This window comes from Macaca fascicularis, chromosome 11, assembly GCF_037993035.2.
Source record: "Macaca fascicularis isolate 582-1 chromosome 11, T2T-MFA8v1.1".
Classification (NCBI taxonomy): domain Eukaryota; kingdom Metazoa; phylum Chordata; class Mammalia; order Primates; family Cercopithecidae; genus Macaca; species Macaca fascicularis.
Genome location: NC_088385.1, coordinates 126458731 through 126473664, shown reverse-complemented (window position 1 = coordinate 126473664; position 14934 = coordinate 126458731). Strand labels below are relative to the sequence as shown.

Sequence of the window (14934 nt, the reverse complement as noted above, 5' to 3'; positions counted from 1 at the left end):
TCCTTGAATCTTGGGGAAAACGTGTCCCCTGAGCACAGGCTGAGATGTTCTCACACACACTCGACGAGGGCTGTAGACAGATTTTATCAGGCTTTGCAAACTGTTTGACATTAGAGCGTCTGGCTTGGTAAGAATTGAAATGACTCAGTCCCAGCTGATTTGCCACTTAGCTGTAAACCACTGTGTCTACTTTCTGTTATTTTTGTATGCCAAATAGCTTTGCCAGCTCCAGGCTCCATGTCCCTTTCAAGAGGACAAAGGAACAGCTCCCGACATGACAGCTCGTTGAGTCATTTCAGTTCGGCTACAATTTATAAGCTAGCAAAGCAAATGAGCCAGAGGCGAGACTGCTTACACGTGAGCCTCGGGTAGCGAGGGAGAAATGATGCAGCTGTGGACGGGAGTGAACGGGCGACGTGTGACTCTAGCTCCCAGCATCTTCAGCTTCTCATCATCATATGTGCTGAAGGACAAGCAGACAGAGAAACAAAGTGAACAATGATAAGTAGCTTTGAACACCTTCTTCTCTTGCCACGGTCTATTTGGCAGATATAACTGGGCACTTACTGTGTATCAGGCAAATAATTCCTGCTGGAGGGATGAGGGTTTCAGATGCAGTTCCTTAACAGAGCATATAAAAGTCCCTGCCCTCAGTCAGGCGCAGTGGCTCACTCCCTGTAATCCCAGCACTTTGGGAGGCCGAGGCGGTCAGGAGATTGAGACCATCCTGGCTAACAGGGTGAAACCCCATCTCTACTAAAAATACAAAAACAGCTGGGCAGGGTGGCGGGCGCCTGTAGTCCCAGCTACTCGGGAGGCTGAGGCAGGAGAATCGCTTGAACGTGGGAGGCAGAGGTTGCAGTGAGCTGAGATCGCGCCATCGCACTCCAGCCTGGGTGAGAGAGCGAGACTCCATCTCAAAAAGAAAAAAAAAAGCAGTCACTGCCCCCATGGAGTATATAATCTGCTAGAAGAGCCAAGAGAATAAACAAGATAAATCATGTGGTATACTTGTATATTACACTAGGGTTGGAAATGTTTGCTTCAAGGGCCAGACAAGGTATACTTTCAGCTGTGTTCTATAAACAGCAATTTAATACCATATTTAGGTGTTTTTTCTTCCACCATTACAGCAGAGCAAATCATTTCCATTATAGAAAATAGGGTTTTTTTTTGGGGGGGGGTTGTTGTCATGCTTGAGTCATATGATACATATAGTTTGAGAGAGAATCTCACTGTCACCCAGGCTGGAGTGTAGTGGTGTGATCTTGGCTCACTGCAACCTCTGCCTCCTAGGTTCAAGCGATTCTCGTGCCTCAGCCTCCTGAGTAGCTGGGATTACAGGCATGTGCCACCATGCCTGGCTAATTTTTTATATTTCTTAAGTAGAGATGGAGTTTTGCTGTGTTGGCCAGGCTGGTCTTGAACTCCTATCCTCAAGTGATCCACCTGCCTTGGCCTCCCAAAGTGCTGGGATTACAGGCGTGAGACATCGCTCCTGGCTTTATGGTATATATTTTTTTGTCCATGGCCAAATTCAGCCCACAGACATATTTTAATTAATCCACTCTTTTTTTTCTCTCTGTCTCTGTCTGTCTGTCTTTCTCTGTCTCTCTCTCTCTCTCTCACTCTCAGTCTCTCTCTCTGTGTGTGTGTGTGTGTGTGTGTGTGTGTGTGTGTAATTGAATCAATTGTCTATATTTTAAAATTGGGAGATGTCACATAAAAATGGAAAAACTTTGGCCTTCAAAAAATTGAAAGCTCTGGCCACTCGGGGCCTGTGTTTCCACTGACAAGAAGGATGGGCCACAGACAGCTTTGAATGAGGTGTGTGCTTCCTGAGTTACCCCAAACACAAGCATCCCCGGTTCTCACTCTCTGCCTTTCTTTCTAATTCATGCCATCTGCCTGTTACCTGAAGGCCTTTTAGTTTCTGAGCCACAGTCTAAGTACTTTCATTGATTGGATCATTGACAGGTTCCTTGATTCATTCATTTCTACCAATAATTATTGAACCTCTTCTCTGAGCTGGGGGCTTGCCAATACAGCAATGCATGAAACAGATCCAGCCTCTCCTCTTCTGAAGTTTAGATTCTAGTGAGGGAGATGGGCATAACCAAACACACAGTTGTGATAAGTGTTCCAAGAGAAAGTGCTTTAATAGCCCAGAATAGTAAATTTGACTGAAATGGAAGCCAGGGAATACTGTACTTCCTTGAGGAAGTTGTGGAAATTTCAAAACATATCCCCCAAATTCTTTGAAACTTCTCCAATCGAGAGGTAGGTCTATGTTCATTTGGCTCTGTGACCAGCTGACCTAATAGAATGTGTCATAAGTAATGTGATTCCGGGCACCAGGCAACCTCTCCTCCCTGTGTCCTGGGATGCTCACTCAGCATTCAGCTGCCATGCTGTGGGGAAGCTGGCAGCCTGTGAGGAGGCCCACAGGGAAAGGAACCGAGTTCACAAACTGACAGCCAAATATAACTTGCCACCCATATGAGTGAGCTGTCTTGGAAATGGGTCCTTTGAGCTGCCCCTCTGAGCCTTACTCAAATTGCAGATTTATGAGAGAAAGCAGTTCTGATTATCCTGAGTTAATAAGTTTTAGAGTGGGTGTTCATGGCAATAGTAACTGTAGCAGAAGTAAATATTGAGCTGAAATCTGAAGGTTGAATGGAAATTAACTGGGTAAATGGAGGAGGGAAAGACCTTCCAGCCAGAGGGAACAGCATGTGTAAAGACTCTGCAGAGGAGGCCATGTCATGACTAAGAAAGTAGGAGAGTGGGGCTGGGGTAGAGTGAGTAAGAGGAGGCTATGAGCTGGGGCTGGAGAGGCAAGCCACAGGCTAGACCATCCAGGGCCTTGGAACCCCTGCTCAGACTTTTGTGTTTACCCTGCAGGGAATGGCAACCACGGAGGGTGTTAAGCTGCGTGCAATTTATATTTTGAAAAGATCACTTAGCTTGGGGCTTAGCATGGGGAATGGGGTGGAGGCGGCCAGTGGAGATGATAGTGGGACATAAGTTAGGGGTATATCTTCCTTCTGGGAATTTGAGGATAATTCTGGGATCACAAAGTTAACAAAAATTAGGACCAGAATCTAGGTCCTCCAATGTTCACTTCCACTGACTCTTTAGTCAACCCTAGAGCTGAGAAAAACACAAGCAAATACATTGCTGTGACCTTTTCTTACTGGCTCAACCATGCTTCCAGTGGTTTAGGATATGTGGAAATTAACCCAGCTTTTACATTCCTAATATCTGGTTTTATGTCTTCTCTCAGCCACAATAATAAAACAAATTCTACCCGTCATTTTTTCCCACCTTTTCAGCTGAATCTGCAACTGAAAAATGAGGTCACTGAGCACAGTGGGAGAGACTGCTTGCAGGCAGAAATCTTTGAGGACGTGCTTGATTTTTTTTTTCCCCTGCATAGTTTGTCAGACTTAAAATTTTTGTCTAAAACAATGTATTCTATGGTCTTAGATCCAGACGGGAGAAAATAATTCTTTTGCTTTTATGATGCACAAGATCAAATACTTTGTTTAAAAAGTATTTATAAATGAACACTTGTATTTTTTACACTTTTGTGATAGGAATTTTATCTATAGAAGCATTGCTGTTAGATGTGAGATGCTTTTTAGCTTTCGTGGAAATTAAGATTTTTAGCCATACATTTAAGGATGTTAGGTAACTGAGGCTCAGAGAGCTCAAACTCACTTTACTGCGTCATAGTAGGAACAATTACTGAGCATGTCTTATACATAGGCTCTAGGCTAAGTATCATTTCATTTAATCCTCATAATTAATTAATTAAGCTCGAGAGTTTGGTACCATTTATTTGTGTACGTGAAGAAAAGGAGACTCAGAGAGGTACAGGGATCTGTTCAAAGTTAAACAGTTGTATGCGGGAAGTCCTAACTGGTTCCAAGGCTTGTGTACTTCACCACCACTACCCTGTCTGGATATAGACAATCTCCTAATGCTACTTTATAACACCCTCCCACCCATGCATTTGATGGCTACATTGCCATAATGACTTCCAGTTTTATTTTAATAAAATAACCATCCTTGTATAGCTTATAGAACCTACCAGATAAGACACAACCAGACCAAAGTCTACAAGAGGAGTGATCTCATGCATATTTAAACTTATTAAACTTTAAATAAACCATGTCTCACACACTGAAACATGGATCAGAGAGGGGAGAACTGCATTCTACGACCATGGATGAAAAACTCCATCCAAACAAGTGGAACATGACACCCGAGTCGTTTAAACAGGCACAGGAGTGTCTTTCATAAACACCCTCTTTCCCCAGTGCCTGTTGGGTTTGCCTGTCAATCTGAGCACAGCGCCTGAAAAAAGAACTGTGAGTTCATGCCTTCTCTTTATTCCAGGGAAAGGCTGCCAGTCTGTCACTAGGAGTATCAGACTCTATGGGTGCCATAGAGTTCGGTCAGGAAGGTACAATTTGTGCCGATCCCAGGGTCTACACCAATGAGGATCAAGGAGGAGACCTTTCCACAGTATTCTGGGATCCCAACAGCCATGATTCAAGGGGAGGTGACTGGAGATATACCAGTTCCATGAGGTCTTGCAGTCTGGGTTCTCATCCATCACCTGGAACCTTGGGCTTTCAAGAGGTCCAGTTCTTCTCTGACTTGATACCCCAGGTCTCACCGACAAGAACCCTTGTTCCTTTTGAAAAAAATTATATATGTTTTTCTTTTTTTCCTTAAATAGAGATGGAATCTCTATGTTGCCCAAGCTGGTCTTGAACTCCTGGGCTCAAGTGATCTTCCTGCCTCAGCCTCCCTAAGTGCTGGGATTATAGGCGTGAGCCACCATGCCCGGCCTGAAGAAAAAATTTATTAAGACGAAAGTCACAGAACATAAAGTTAACTGTTTTAAAGAGGAGAATTTAGTGGTATTTAGTACATTGCACCATGTTGTACAACCATTGCCTCTTGTTACAAAACATTTTCATCACTCCCAAAAGGTGGACCCCAGACCCATCTGGTCACTTCCCATTCCCCCTGCCCCCAGCCTCTGGCAACCACCAATCTGCTGTCTGTTGAGGATGAACCTCAAATGCACTATCAGTGAAATAAGCCAGACACAGAAGGGTCACATATTATACGATTCCATTGGCAGGACCCTTGTTTATAAGAAGCACATATTCACATTCTCTAAATTAACATTCTGAAGAACAGAATTTGGGAAATAGTGCGGAGGAAAGGGGGTGTCTGTCGTGGCTTCCATTTCATTTTCAGCAAATGACCTGGCAGTTTAGATTCCTGAAGGCAGCCTTAGCATAATGGCTCTCAACCGTGGCTTCACACTGGACTCACTTAGGGGAACTTAAAAAAATTCTATGAATATCCAAGCCAACGTCTGTTACTTTTTTTTATTATGGCGGTTCTTTGCAGGAGTAAGGTGGTATTGCGTTGTGGTTTTGATTTGCATTTCCCTGATAATTAGCGATGGTGAGCACTTTTTTTCCAGAACGTAAACTAGTACAAACACTGTGGAAAACAGTATGGAGATTCCTTAAAGAACAAAAACCAGAGCTACCATTTGATCCACCAACCCCCCTACTCGGTATATACCCAGAGGAAAAGAAGTCATTGTCTGAAAAAGACACTTACACATGCGTGTTTATAGCAGCACAATTCACAATTGCAAAAATATAGAACCAATCCAAATACTCATCAATCAACAAGTGGATAAAGAAAATGTGGTGTATATATACACCATGGAATACTACTCAGCCATAAAAAGAAACAGAATAATGGCATTTGCAGCAACCTGGATGGAGTTGGAGACCATTATTCTAAATGAAGTAACTCAGGAATGGAAAACCAAACATCGTATATTCTCACTTATAAGTGGGAGCTAAGCTATGAGGATGCAAAGACATATGAATGATATAATGGACTTTGGGGACTCCCAGGGGAAGAGCGGGAGGAGGGTGAGGGATAAAAGACTACACATTGGGTACAGTGTACACTACTTGGGTGATGGGTGTACCATAATCTCAGAAATCACCACTGGAGAACTTATTTATGTAACCAAACACCACCTGTTCCCCAAAAACTATTTAAATAAAAAAAATTAATGTATGAAAAGCTAATGTACATTAGAGAGCCTAATGCAACTGGCCTGGAAAGTGGTGTTTTGAAAAACTTGCCAGATGATTCTAATGTGTAGCTAGGGTTGCAACAGCTGCTCTCACAGGAGAGTGGCTATAGCTGCAGGCCATTTTTCTACCCTGCATTTCCTCCCTGGCTGCTTTGGCACTTCTTTTCTTCCTTGGTTTGTGCCTCATTCAGTCTGCACAAGCTCACAATATCCCAGGACTTTGTCCATGCCAAATGGTGCAGTCGATGGATTTTGATGCCACTGAGTTTGGGACTCAGAGCTGCTTTCTAATACTGACCTTGGGGGAGATTAGTTAACTTCTAAGCCTCATTTCTCCATCTCTAAAATGGGGCCAATGGTAGCACCTATCTCAGGAATGTTTTGAAATTTAGCCAAATAGGTGTGCATAAAGCACACAGTAAACATCAATATGGTTGTATTTATTGTTATTGTTGTTATTACTATTATTATATGCATGAGCATTTCATAGTGGACCAATCTGTTGATAGTCCTTTTCCAACGAGGGGAAAGTCCTTTACAAAAAAAGGAGGCTGGGCGCGGTGGCTCACTGTTGTAATCCCAGCACTTTGGGAGGCTGAGGCGAGCAGATCACAAGGTCAGGAGTTCGAGACCAGCCTGGCCAACACAGTGAAACCCTGTCTCTACTAAAAATACAAAAAAAAAATTAGCCAGGCCTGGTGGTGGGCACTTGTAACCCCAGCTACTTGGGATGCTGAGGCAAGAGAATCGCTTAAACCCGGGAGGCGGAGGTTGCAGTGAGCTGAGATCTCGCCACTGCACTCCAGCCTGGGTGACAGAGCTAGACTCTGTCTTAAAAAAAAAAAAAAAAAAGGAGGCAATTTTTGTGCACCTGCTTTCTGTGGACAATGAGCCAGGCCCTGGGGCTGCAGTTGAAGGTATGGAAAAGAGATACTGATGTGGAATAAAACAAACTAGCATATAAACACGTATTATGGGGACCTGGAGTGCAAATGGGTGCAGATGGTTGGACTGAATTCCAGGAAGTATTGGGAAAGGACAGCATTTAAGCTGGGTGGTTAGTGATAAGTGGAAGATATTCCAGCGAATACCAGAAAGCGAGGCTATCAAGGTTGGTTGGGTCACACTAAAGAAGGTGTTAGATGCCTGGCTGAGAAGGGGCACCTGCTTTGAGATAGCTGCACTCGCTCGACCTAACCAGGCAGGGTTCACTCTTAGTGGTTGTTCCTAAAACCTTCAGTGCCACAGCTACCGCACCCACTTACCTCAATAAGGTGTCCCCATACTGGATTTCTGAGATCTTTTCGGCTGGCTGGAATTTATTTCTTTCTTCCTCTTTCAGTTTCTGAAGTTGTTGTTGCTTCTTTTTCTTTGCAGTCTCTTCCCTCAGAATAGCAAAATATCCACGGCCTATCTTCACAGACTGGATCAAAAAGCTGGAGACATGCAGGCAGGAAGAGGGAGAGAGGGAAGAAGGTGGGGGAAGACAGAGAGAGAGAGAGAAAGAGAGAGAGAAGGAAAGAGGAGAGGAAAAAGAGAGAGAGAAGAAAGAGAAAAGAGAGATAAAGAGGGATAGAGATGAAGAAACAGGTAGAAATAGAGAAAGAGAGAGCAAGAGAGAGGGAGAGGGAGGGAAAGGGAGAGAGGGAGCGAGGGAGGAGAGGGAGACACAAATTTAAAAAAAAGATGAGTTGACTCTTATTGTCTTGGGACCAATAATCTCTGAGCATGCCCTTGTGCCTGCAGGGCAGGGGCCTTCCCACCTGTCGATTTCCAGACTCAGCCAGACCTGAGTTTGAGTTCTGGATCCACCTTGTACTGAAGACCCTGGTCAAGTCCTTGAATCTCTCTGAGCCTCATTTCCTTCATCATCCCATCACTCAACAAATATTTATGGAGTGCCCACTTACAGCACCAGGCACTCTGCTAGGTGCTATGGAGTGAACATAACAATTCACAGCCCGCAGGATCGGATACCATCATGCATGGGAAGGGGTCAGCTGTGAAGTATGTGGCACGGAAGAGGGGCTTCTCCATGAAAATCAATGGCCTAGCAGGCACTAAAGGGCCTAGGCTCCTGGCCAAGGCTGCCCTCGCTTTGATTTGCCTAAATGCTCACATCTGTGAACATGACTGCTACAGAAGTTCAGGTACCAATGTGTGGGTTCTTGCTGTGTCAAGTAACATACGTTGGGACTTCATTATTCTCTTCATGCCAACTCAGCCACTATTTCCCAATCAGATGTCTTGATGCTGGCTTGATGTGAAGACATTCTCAACCCTGATGGGCTACACACCTCCCTGCGCTTTGCCAGTCTTCACTTTGGGGTTGGAGTTAGCAGCCCTGTGGTGGAGAAGGACTGATGCAGAGGTGTCTACATGTTTCTTTCTGTCTGTCTGCCCACTTTGTTCCTACATGTAAATGTTGGTTCTCAAATTCAATTTTATCAAGTTCTCCAAATTCCTAATGAGCAACCAACGTGTGTTGGGTATTGTGCTGACTGTTGGGGATTCAGTGATGAACAAGACATTGGGTCCCTCAGGGTTCATGGTTTAGTAGGGCAGAGAGAGAGAGAGATACATGAAGTCAGTAATAGCACAGGGTAATGGGAGAGGCAGGACTCTGGGCTTTGGGGAAGGGGACACCTAATTGAGACTAGGGGGAGGCTGGAGACCTCTTCCTGGAGAAAGTCGTATTTTCTTTCTCTCTTGGAGGGTGGCCTCTTCCTCTCCTCTGGTCTCTCTCTCTGCTCAGTTTTGCATGGGAATATTCCCAGCCAGCTGTCATGGCCAGACTCATGTGATTAGTTGACCCCTGCTTATTTGCTAAGATGAGTTAAGGTGTCATTAAGGGCATTTCATTTCATCAGGGGACTCTTACAAATGTCCACTGGGAAAATTCTGGGAGGTGGGAGGTGGGGATTTTACAGCATTTTTCAAATCACATCACACAGGTGGCAGCTAAGTGATAACGTTTCATTCATTCATTCTTCTGGCTGACCTTGGCTGAGAACCTGCTATTCCAGGCACCAGTTCAGGGGACTGGGGCTGTACAAAGCAACAAGATAAAGCATTTGCTCCCAAGGAGTTCACAGTGTAATGGAGGAAGAACACCTACAAACAGATACTCTCAACCTAATGTACCAAAGGGCTATAGGAACCTAGAGAAATCTTGGAAGGCTTTCTGGAGGAGGTAGTATTTGGGCTAAGTCGGAATTCACCAGCAGAACAAAGTGGGACATGACATACCAGTGGATGGAATATCAGGTGCAAATGCAAAATGGTGAGTCTGATGATGGCCTCTTTAGGGAACTATAGCTATCTTTAAAACACTGGAGCACCAAAGAGTGACTAGAGCTAAAGCCGACAGTGCAGGCGGGAAACACGGCGCAGGGCCTTGGGTTCTTAAGTGAGCCTGGATTTGGGAGTTGCTTGGACTGTACCTAAAAATGCTTCAGGAATCTGCAAATGTCTGAGTTTTCATTAACAGCTTTTAAAGCTATTAACAACACCCACAACACAAAACATTCTGTTATATACCAAATCAATGCATTATGTACATTTCTATTGTATCGGCCTCCGTTCACCAATTCTGAAATGCCCATTTTTTCACATCTCAACATCCTTGATGTGAAACTGCGTCTTACAGTCATTGACCATTCACAATCACAGCCAGCCATGTGGCAGTTGCTTTGCAGTTGTCATGGCCTCTATAGGTTTAAATTTGGTTCATACTCCTGGTAGCCTGACTGCACAATTGCCCCCTCTAGGCAATAAATCATTGGACCAGGAGTTTGAAGTCAGAAAAGTCTTTTTCTTTGACATTTTCTTATAAAATCAAGAAAGTAGGCATGGCACGGTGGCTCATGCTTGTAATCTCAGCACTTTGGGAAGCCAGGGCGAGTGGATCACTTGAGGTCAGGAGTTCGAGACCAGCCTGGCCAACATGGTGAAACCCCGTCTCTACTGAAAATACAAATATTAGCCAGGGTGGTGGCGGGTGCCTGTAATCCCGGCTACTCGGGAGGCTGAGGCAGGAGAATCACTTGAACCCGGGAGGCGGAGGTTGCAGTGAGCCGAGATCACGTCATTGCACTCCAGCCTGAGTGACAGAGCGAGACTCCATCTCAAAAAATTTTTTTAAAAAACGAGAAAGTGCCATTATAAAAGCTTTCAGAGTTGGGTCCGCAGCTGGGAAGAAATCCTGGAGACAATAGAGGAGCATCCTCTTAAGAAATGTTCCATAGGACATTGTTCACTCAGAGTGGAAGGGTGATTCTGAAGAGCTGGGCTTTGAATGTGAAGAGGTTTGAGGAATATCTAAAATGTATTTTACCTGTGTTTTCCTTTTGGTTTGAACAGAATATAAAAATATAAATGGAATATTAAGAAATTATTTAAGTAGGTAAAAAGGAGTTTTTCTTAAAAATTAGAAAATAATATATATATTTTTAATCTTATAAAAAAATTTAATTTTTGCAGAGATGGGGTTTCACTATGTTGCCCAAGCTGGTCTCAAACTCCTGGCCTCAAGTGATCCTCTTGCCTCAGCCTCCCAAAATGCTGGAATTACAAGCATGAGCCACTGTACCTGGCCTAAAATATTTTTACAAAATAAAAATTCTAAGTGATGAGAAAGAACCATCTTATTTTAATTGGCCGTGTTTTTATTTTGTTATGTTAAATTTTTTTAAGTAAAAAATTCTTTTCATTGTTTAATTTTTTTTGTTTTTAGTGGCATATCTTAGATGTGACGGTGGTTTAGACTCTATAAAATGCAGTATTTTTGCTCTTTATGAATGTGCCACTGGAAGATTACCACTGAACATTTTCTAAATTTAAACCCTGCCTCTCAGCTCATGTAACATTTTTTGAATGTTTATGCCACATGTCAATTATCCATCCCAGACAGTCAGTTGCAGGCAAGGATCAGTCATATCTGCTCAGCTCATGTTCTTGTCATTACAAAATAATCTCTCTGTTTCCTTATGTATAAAATTGTGCAAAAGCAAATGAATGGGTAACCTGTTATCACTTAGTAATGCCATATTGTCAGTTATAGGTGCTTTTGCCTGACTTCTTTTTTAAATTTTTATTTTTTGATATAGAGTCTCACTCTATTGCCCAGGCTGGAGTGTAGTGGTGTGATCTCAGCTCACTGCAACCTCTACCTCCTGGGTTCAAGCAATTCTCCTGCCTCAGCCTCCTTAGTAGCTGGGATTACAGGCATGTGCCACCACGCACAGGTAATTTATTTTTTTATTTATTTTATTTTTATTTTTAGTAGAGATGAGGTTTCACTATATTGGCCAGGCTGGTCTTGAACTCCTGATCTTGTGATCCACCCGCCTCAGCCTCCCAAAGTGCTGGGATTACAGGCATGAGCCACCGCGCCTGGCCACCTGGCTTTTATTTTTAAGTTTAGGAATGTGAGCAGTTAATATGAGGTGGAATTCATGTTTGAAACAAAAATATGCTTCCATTTTGCTTTCGAGCTTGTGAATCAGTGAGGGTCCTGAAGCTGCAAGGGAACTTGATAAAAAGAAAACTGTTAGCATTTGCGACCTCTTAACTTCAGACATGAGGATTTTTCTCTGTGTAGCACAAACAAAGCAAATGCAGAGATAACCTAGGAGGGGAGACTGATGTGACAGCAACTGCTTTTCATTGTCATGCTACTTTACAGAGGTGGGATGAACTCTGATTCAGTCTGCTTTGGCTGCTGTTACAAAAATACCACAGACTGGGTGGCTTAAACAACAGAAATTTATTTCTCACATTTCTGGAGGCTGGAAGCCCAAGATCAGGGTGCCAGCATGATTGGATTCTGGTGAGGTGCCTCTTTCAGGTTGGAGACCCATTTTCTCACTGAAGCCTCACATGGAGGAAAGAGAGCAGGAGACCTCTCCAGAGTCTCTTTTATAGGGGCACTAATCCCGTTCATGAAGATGGAGGCTAATCACCTCCCAAAGGCCCCACCTCCTATATCATATTGGGAGGAGGTAAGGATTTCAACATATGAATGTGTTGGGGGTCACAAACATGCAATCTGTAACAGATCATTCACTGAAAATTTGGTTCAGAAGTCAAGACTGATACTGACTCAGGGCAGACATGGCCCAAATTGGGCCTTAGCCTGGGGGCTTCACCCAGGAAAGAATGAAGGGTGAGCTGGTGGTAGAGGAAAACAGCTTTATTGTAGAGGCAGTGTTACAGCTCCGTGACTGCTCCTGCAGAGCAGGGCCACCCCATAGGCAGTGTGCTGAGAGCAGCAGCTCGGGGCAGTTTTGCAGTCATATTTATACCCACTTTTAATTCCATGTAGATGAGGGATGGTTTGTGCAGAGATTTCTAGGGAAAAGGTGGTAACTTTTGGGTCATTGTGTCATTGCCATGGAAAGGGGCAGTAACTCCCAGAGTGTTACCATGGCAATGGTAAATTGACATGGCACACTGATGGACGTATCTTAAGCTTCCACCCTGTCCCTGTTTCAGCTAGTCCTCAATTTGGTCTGGTGTCCAAGACCCACTTCTGGTACAGAGTCCCACCTCTTACCTCAACACAGTGCACACACCAAGAGAATATGAAATGGTTTATTACTCACATAACTAGATTTTCTGGGGAGAGCAGGGAAGTCTCCCAAGCAGGTCTTAAAACTGCCTGAAAGAGCAGGAAGGGGCCAGTGGCTTGGGGTTTTATGGTAGTTCGGGGGTGAGGTATTTGGGGGAGACATTTGGGGATGATTTGATCTTCCCACCAGCATCAAAGGAGGATGCACCTGGGCTTTCTTATCAACTTGCCCAGATATAGGGCAGAAGGGAATGGTGTAGAGGGTGAGGATGGAGTGTTGGGGCTTGAAATTTATTGGTAGTCAAATATCAAGAATGGAGTCAAATTCTTTATTATATGGATTAATCCCAATTTCCAATTTGTGTGTTTGCCTAAATAACTGTACCATTATCAAACCATTCAATGAAACCATTCAACAAATATTTGGTGAATGCTTATTATGTACCAAGCACTGCGTGTTGAGGATGCAGCAGTAAACAAAATAGCTGCACAGTTCTGGCCCTGATGAAGCTCGTATTCCAGAGGATGGAGACAGATTCAAAACCAAGAAGTAAATGGTACCCGAAATGCCAACTGCTACGGAAGAACACAGCAGGCAAGTGGGAAGAGTGACTGCCAGGGATGAGGGGTGTCAGTGCATTTAGAAAAAGATGGTCAGTGAAACCCTCACTCAGAAGGTGATGTTTGCAGAAGTAAGGGAGTAAACCATGCAGATACTTGTAGGGGGAAGAGTATTCCAGTAGCGGGAACAGCATGTGCAAAGGCTCTGAGCAAGTACAATTTTAAACCAAGAAAAGTTTAGTTTCCATTGAATAAAATGTTATATGACATCATATAATACATTGTGTGCTACCAAAATATTGACTTTGCATGTTTTAGAAGTTGGTGTTGTTGATGGAAATAAAACCAAACTCTGTAAAATATTCCAAAGAGGTTTATGCCAATATGAGTGGCCATGACCTGGAGAAAACACAAACCCAAGAAGCCTTGAGTAAGTGGCCCAGAGGCAGTCAGAATGCAGCTCTGTTTTATACATTTTAGGGAAGTGGAAGTTACAGTCTAAGTCATAAATCAGTACCTACAGGTTTTACATTGGTTTGGCCCAAAAAAGGTGGAATATCTTGAAGCTGAGGCTTACAGGTCATAGGTGGGTTCAGAGATTTATTTAATTCGTAACTGGTTAAAGGAGGAAGAACTTTATTCAAACACTTGCAGTCGGCAGAAAGGAAAGTTGAAGTTCCTGGGGGTTGGACTTCAATGTGTGAATTTGGGGAGGACACAACTGAATCCATAGCACACACATTTCAGGATCCAGTAGGTTGCAGTTTCTGCACATTATCATGTGATATTTTGCCAGAGTTGGGTTGCAAGAGCAAGACATAATACATTGGGTCAGAGTGAACTGTAGTTTTGCCCTTGTCCAGCGGAGTTTTATGTCCTGTTTATAATTTGGTATCTTATTATCACAAACAGTCAGTTTTGTCAGTCTTCTGAGCTCTATTTTAACATTAATGCTGGGCAGCCGTTGTGTCTAAATTCCAAAAGGAACGGAGTATAATGAGGTGTGTCTGACCTCCCATCTTGTCATGGCCAAGAAGTCAGTTTTTAAGGTTTTTCTGGAGTTCCCTTGGCCAAGAGGGGGTCTACTCAGCTGGTTGGAGGGGGCTTAGGATTTTATTTTTAGTTTACAGTGTTTCTACTTAAGACTTTTGTTTGACAGAAAGGTTCTTCTCTGTAAAAGGAAAGAAGGAAAGATGGAAGGGAGGGAGGGAGGAAGAGGAAAGGAGAGGGAAGGAAGGAGAAAGGAAGGGAAAAAGGAAGGGATGGAAGAAAAAAGGAAGAAGGAAGGAAAGAGGAAGTAAGGAAGAGAGGGAGGAAAAAAGAAAGGAAGAGAGGAAAGAAGGAAGGGTGGGCTGTGTCCTAAACTGGAAAGGTAGGGAGAACCAGGTGACAGTGATGGTCTGGGCATCTCCTTCTCAACTGCTTTACACCAGGGTCCTACTCCAGGAGGCCACAGACTTTACCATTCAAATTAAGAAGCTCACTTCTAATAACTCAGTCTAACATCTTCACGTGCAGGGCCACAGGAACAGAGCTGTAGAGGTCCCTCTCTGCCCCTGGACTTCAATGAGACTTCTCAAGTGCTTCCAGTGTACACTTGAGATGCTGCAAAGCATTCACATAAGAGCCCTTTTAAGGTGAACTAGGCACTGTC

At 43.7% G+C, this 14934-nt stretch overlaps 2 protein-coding genes across 17 annotated transcripts in view; one reads left to right on the top strand and one right to left on the bottom strand.

The window, feature by feature from the left end:
- The window catches only part of CCDC60 (coiled-coil domain containing 60), a 207481-nt gene that overhangs the window by 67600 nt on the left and 124947 nt on the right, over positions 1-14934 (bottom strand). The window contains exons 3-4 of the mRNA XM_005572376.4: positions 7414-7584; positions 356-463 (exon numbers count right to left, since the gene is read on the bottom strand). Coding sequence (XP_005572433.3) covers positions 356-463; positions 7414-7584 — 279 coding nt within the window. The remainder of the gene's footprint in view (positions 1-355; positions 464-7413; positions 7585-14934) is intronic.
- LOC107126792 (putative uncharacterized protein encoded by LINC00269) overlaps positions 1-14934 on the top strand; it is a 214597-nt gene that overhangs the window by 125485 nt on the left and 74178 nt on the right. The gene's annotated exons all lie outside the window — the stretch shown is intronic.